The sequence below is a fragment of the Protobothrops mucrosquamatus genome, unplaced genomic scaffold (assembly GCF_001527695.2).
Source record: "Protobothrops mucrosquamatus isolate PMUCROS unplaced genomic scaffold, P.Mucros_1.0 scaffold5450, whole genome shotgun sequence".
Classification (NCBI taxonomy): domain Eukaryota; kingdom Metazoa; phylum Chordata; class Lepidosauria; order Squamata; family Viperidae; genus Protobothrops; species Protobothrops mucrosquamatus.
This window is the reverse complement of record NW_015391308.1, coordinates 19,346-20,978: the sequence shown is the minus strand read 5'-3', so window position 1 is coordinate 20,978 and position 1,633 is coordinate 19,346. Positions and strand designations below refer to the sequence as shown.

Genomic DNA, 1,633 nt, shown 5'->3' with positions numbered 1-1,633 from the left:
GTAAAACTGAAATGCCGAACTCCGGGCATCCACTCCGACAGAAATTGGGCCAATTGTGGCCACCGCCTGCAGAAGTCCCTTTTCGTCTCCTGGCAGGATGACTCCTATGGTGGAACACTTAGTAACAGAATTCTCAGCTTCATAACGACAACTATAATCATCCTGAAGAAAAATAAAAGAGTAATCATAGTTAGTCCCAGAGAAAATAGAGTTTCCTGCCTGAGTAGGGGGTTGGACTAGAAGACCTCCAAGGTCCCTTCCAACTATTCTATTCTATTCTATTCTATTCCACACCACTCTCCAGTCTACTCTGTTCAACCCAACCCAACCCAACTATAGCTTGAAGAACGCACAGGAACACACAGAGAATTACCTGTCCATCATATGGGTAGCTTTCCTCTGAATTGATCCCTCCTTGCTTCTGCACATATGTAAAAGCATCTGACATAAATCCACCCTCACAACCTTTAGTCCCCTGGTTCTTACAGCAGTCGATAAGATTTTGTTCGCTCAGCGAGACCAACTTCTCTGTCTTCTTGAAATGCATGCCTTCCAGAGCGCCGGTGGCACTGAAGGCCCAGCAGGAGCCACAGTCGCCCTGGGTAAAAAACAAAGCTGCAATGATCCACCAAGGAACGGAAAATTCGATTTATCCTCCTTTAACCAGTTCCTTGTTCTCGGTTCTTGGTCGGAGGCAGCTGGGCAAAATCTCAGTTCCGACAGAAGAGAATATCTGTAGCTCAGGGTAGAACTGTGGGGTTCTGGGTGCTCTCTGAGCTTGGTTGGGTTCTTGGAGATGTTTCATTACCTAGCTAGGTAACATCATCAGTGCTAGTGTGGGGAGTGCAGGGGGGAGGAGGAGGAGGAGGAGGAGGAAGAGGAGGAGGAGGAGGGTGATGACCACGGCATCTTTTGTACTCTCTGAGCCTGGTGGTTTTCTTGCAAGCATCTCATTACCCAACTAGGTAACACCATCAGTGCTAGAAGGGAATGTGGGGTTTGTTCTCTTTTGATATATGGGAGTTGTGATAAAACTGAAGCTTCAGAAATTCAGTTAACGGAGGAAAGAATTTAGCTTCGTCTGCAAGATTTCAGGAGCTACTAAATTCCGACTTGAATTGCAAATGGGCAGATCGTACCCCTCCCTCCTTTTCCTTAAAAGCCCCTCTGCCTCCCTCCTCCATTCATGGCTGGTCAGAGCCCCCAACCCCCCCAGGCCCTTCAGCACCCACCTGATCTTTGACCTCAGTCACGGCCCCTTTGGCTCGCCAGTCCAGCACGGGGGGAATCTGCAGGTCTTCGGAGGGTTGGAAGGGGACGGCGTTCTTGAGAGCTGCCCGATCCGAGTCAGGAAGGAAACATTTCAGCCTCTGGTTAATCTCTTCATGGGTCTGAGGGTTGCAAAGGACATGGAGCTCAAAGCTCAGAGGCTGTAGGCAGCCTGGTCTAGTGGTTAAGGCGCCAGGCCAGAAAGAAGAAAACTGTCAGTTCTAGTCCCGCCTTAGGCATGAAAACTGCCTGGGTTATTTTGGGACTTCATGAATTGCCCAGTCATTGACTGAGATGGCGGGAGTGAAGGAATGAAACAACTATAGAAACTAAGCAAACCGACATCTATGTCCATTGAATAAAT

At 48.7% G+C, this 1,633-nt stretch overlaps 1 protein-coding gene across 1 annotated transcript in view; it reads right to left on the bottom strand.

The window, feature by feature from the left end:
- LOC107299776 (cathepsin L2-like) overlaps nucleotides 1–1,633 on the bottom strand; it is an 8,715-nt gene that overhangs the window by 3,156 nt on the left and 3,926 nt on the right. Inside the window, exons 2-4 of the mRNA XM_015829115.1 lie at nucleotides 1,233–1,391; nucleotides 374–598; nucleotides 8–162 (exon numbers count right to left, since the gene is read on the bottom strand). Of these exons, the coding sequence (XP_015684601.1) occupies nucleotides 8–162; nucleotides 374–598; nucleotides 1,233–1,391 (539 nt within the window). The remainder of the gene's footprint in view (nucleotides 1–7; nucleotides 163–373; nucleotides 599–1,232; nucleotides 1,392–1,633) is intronic.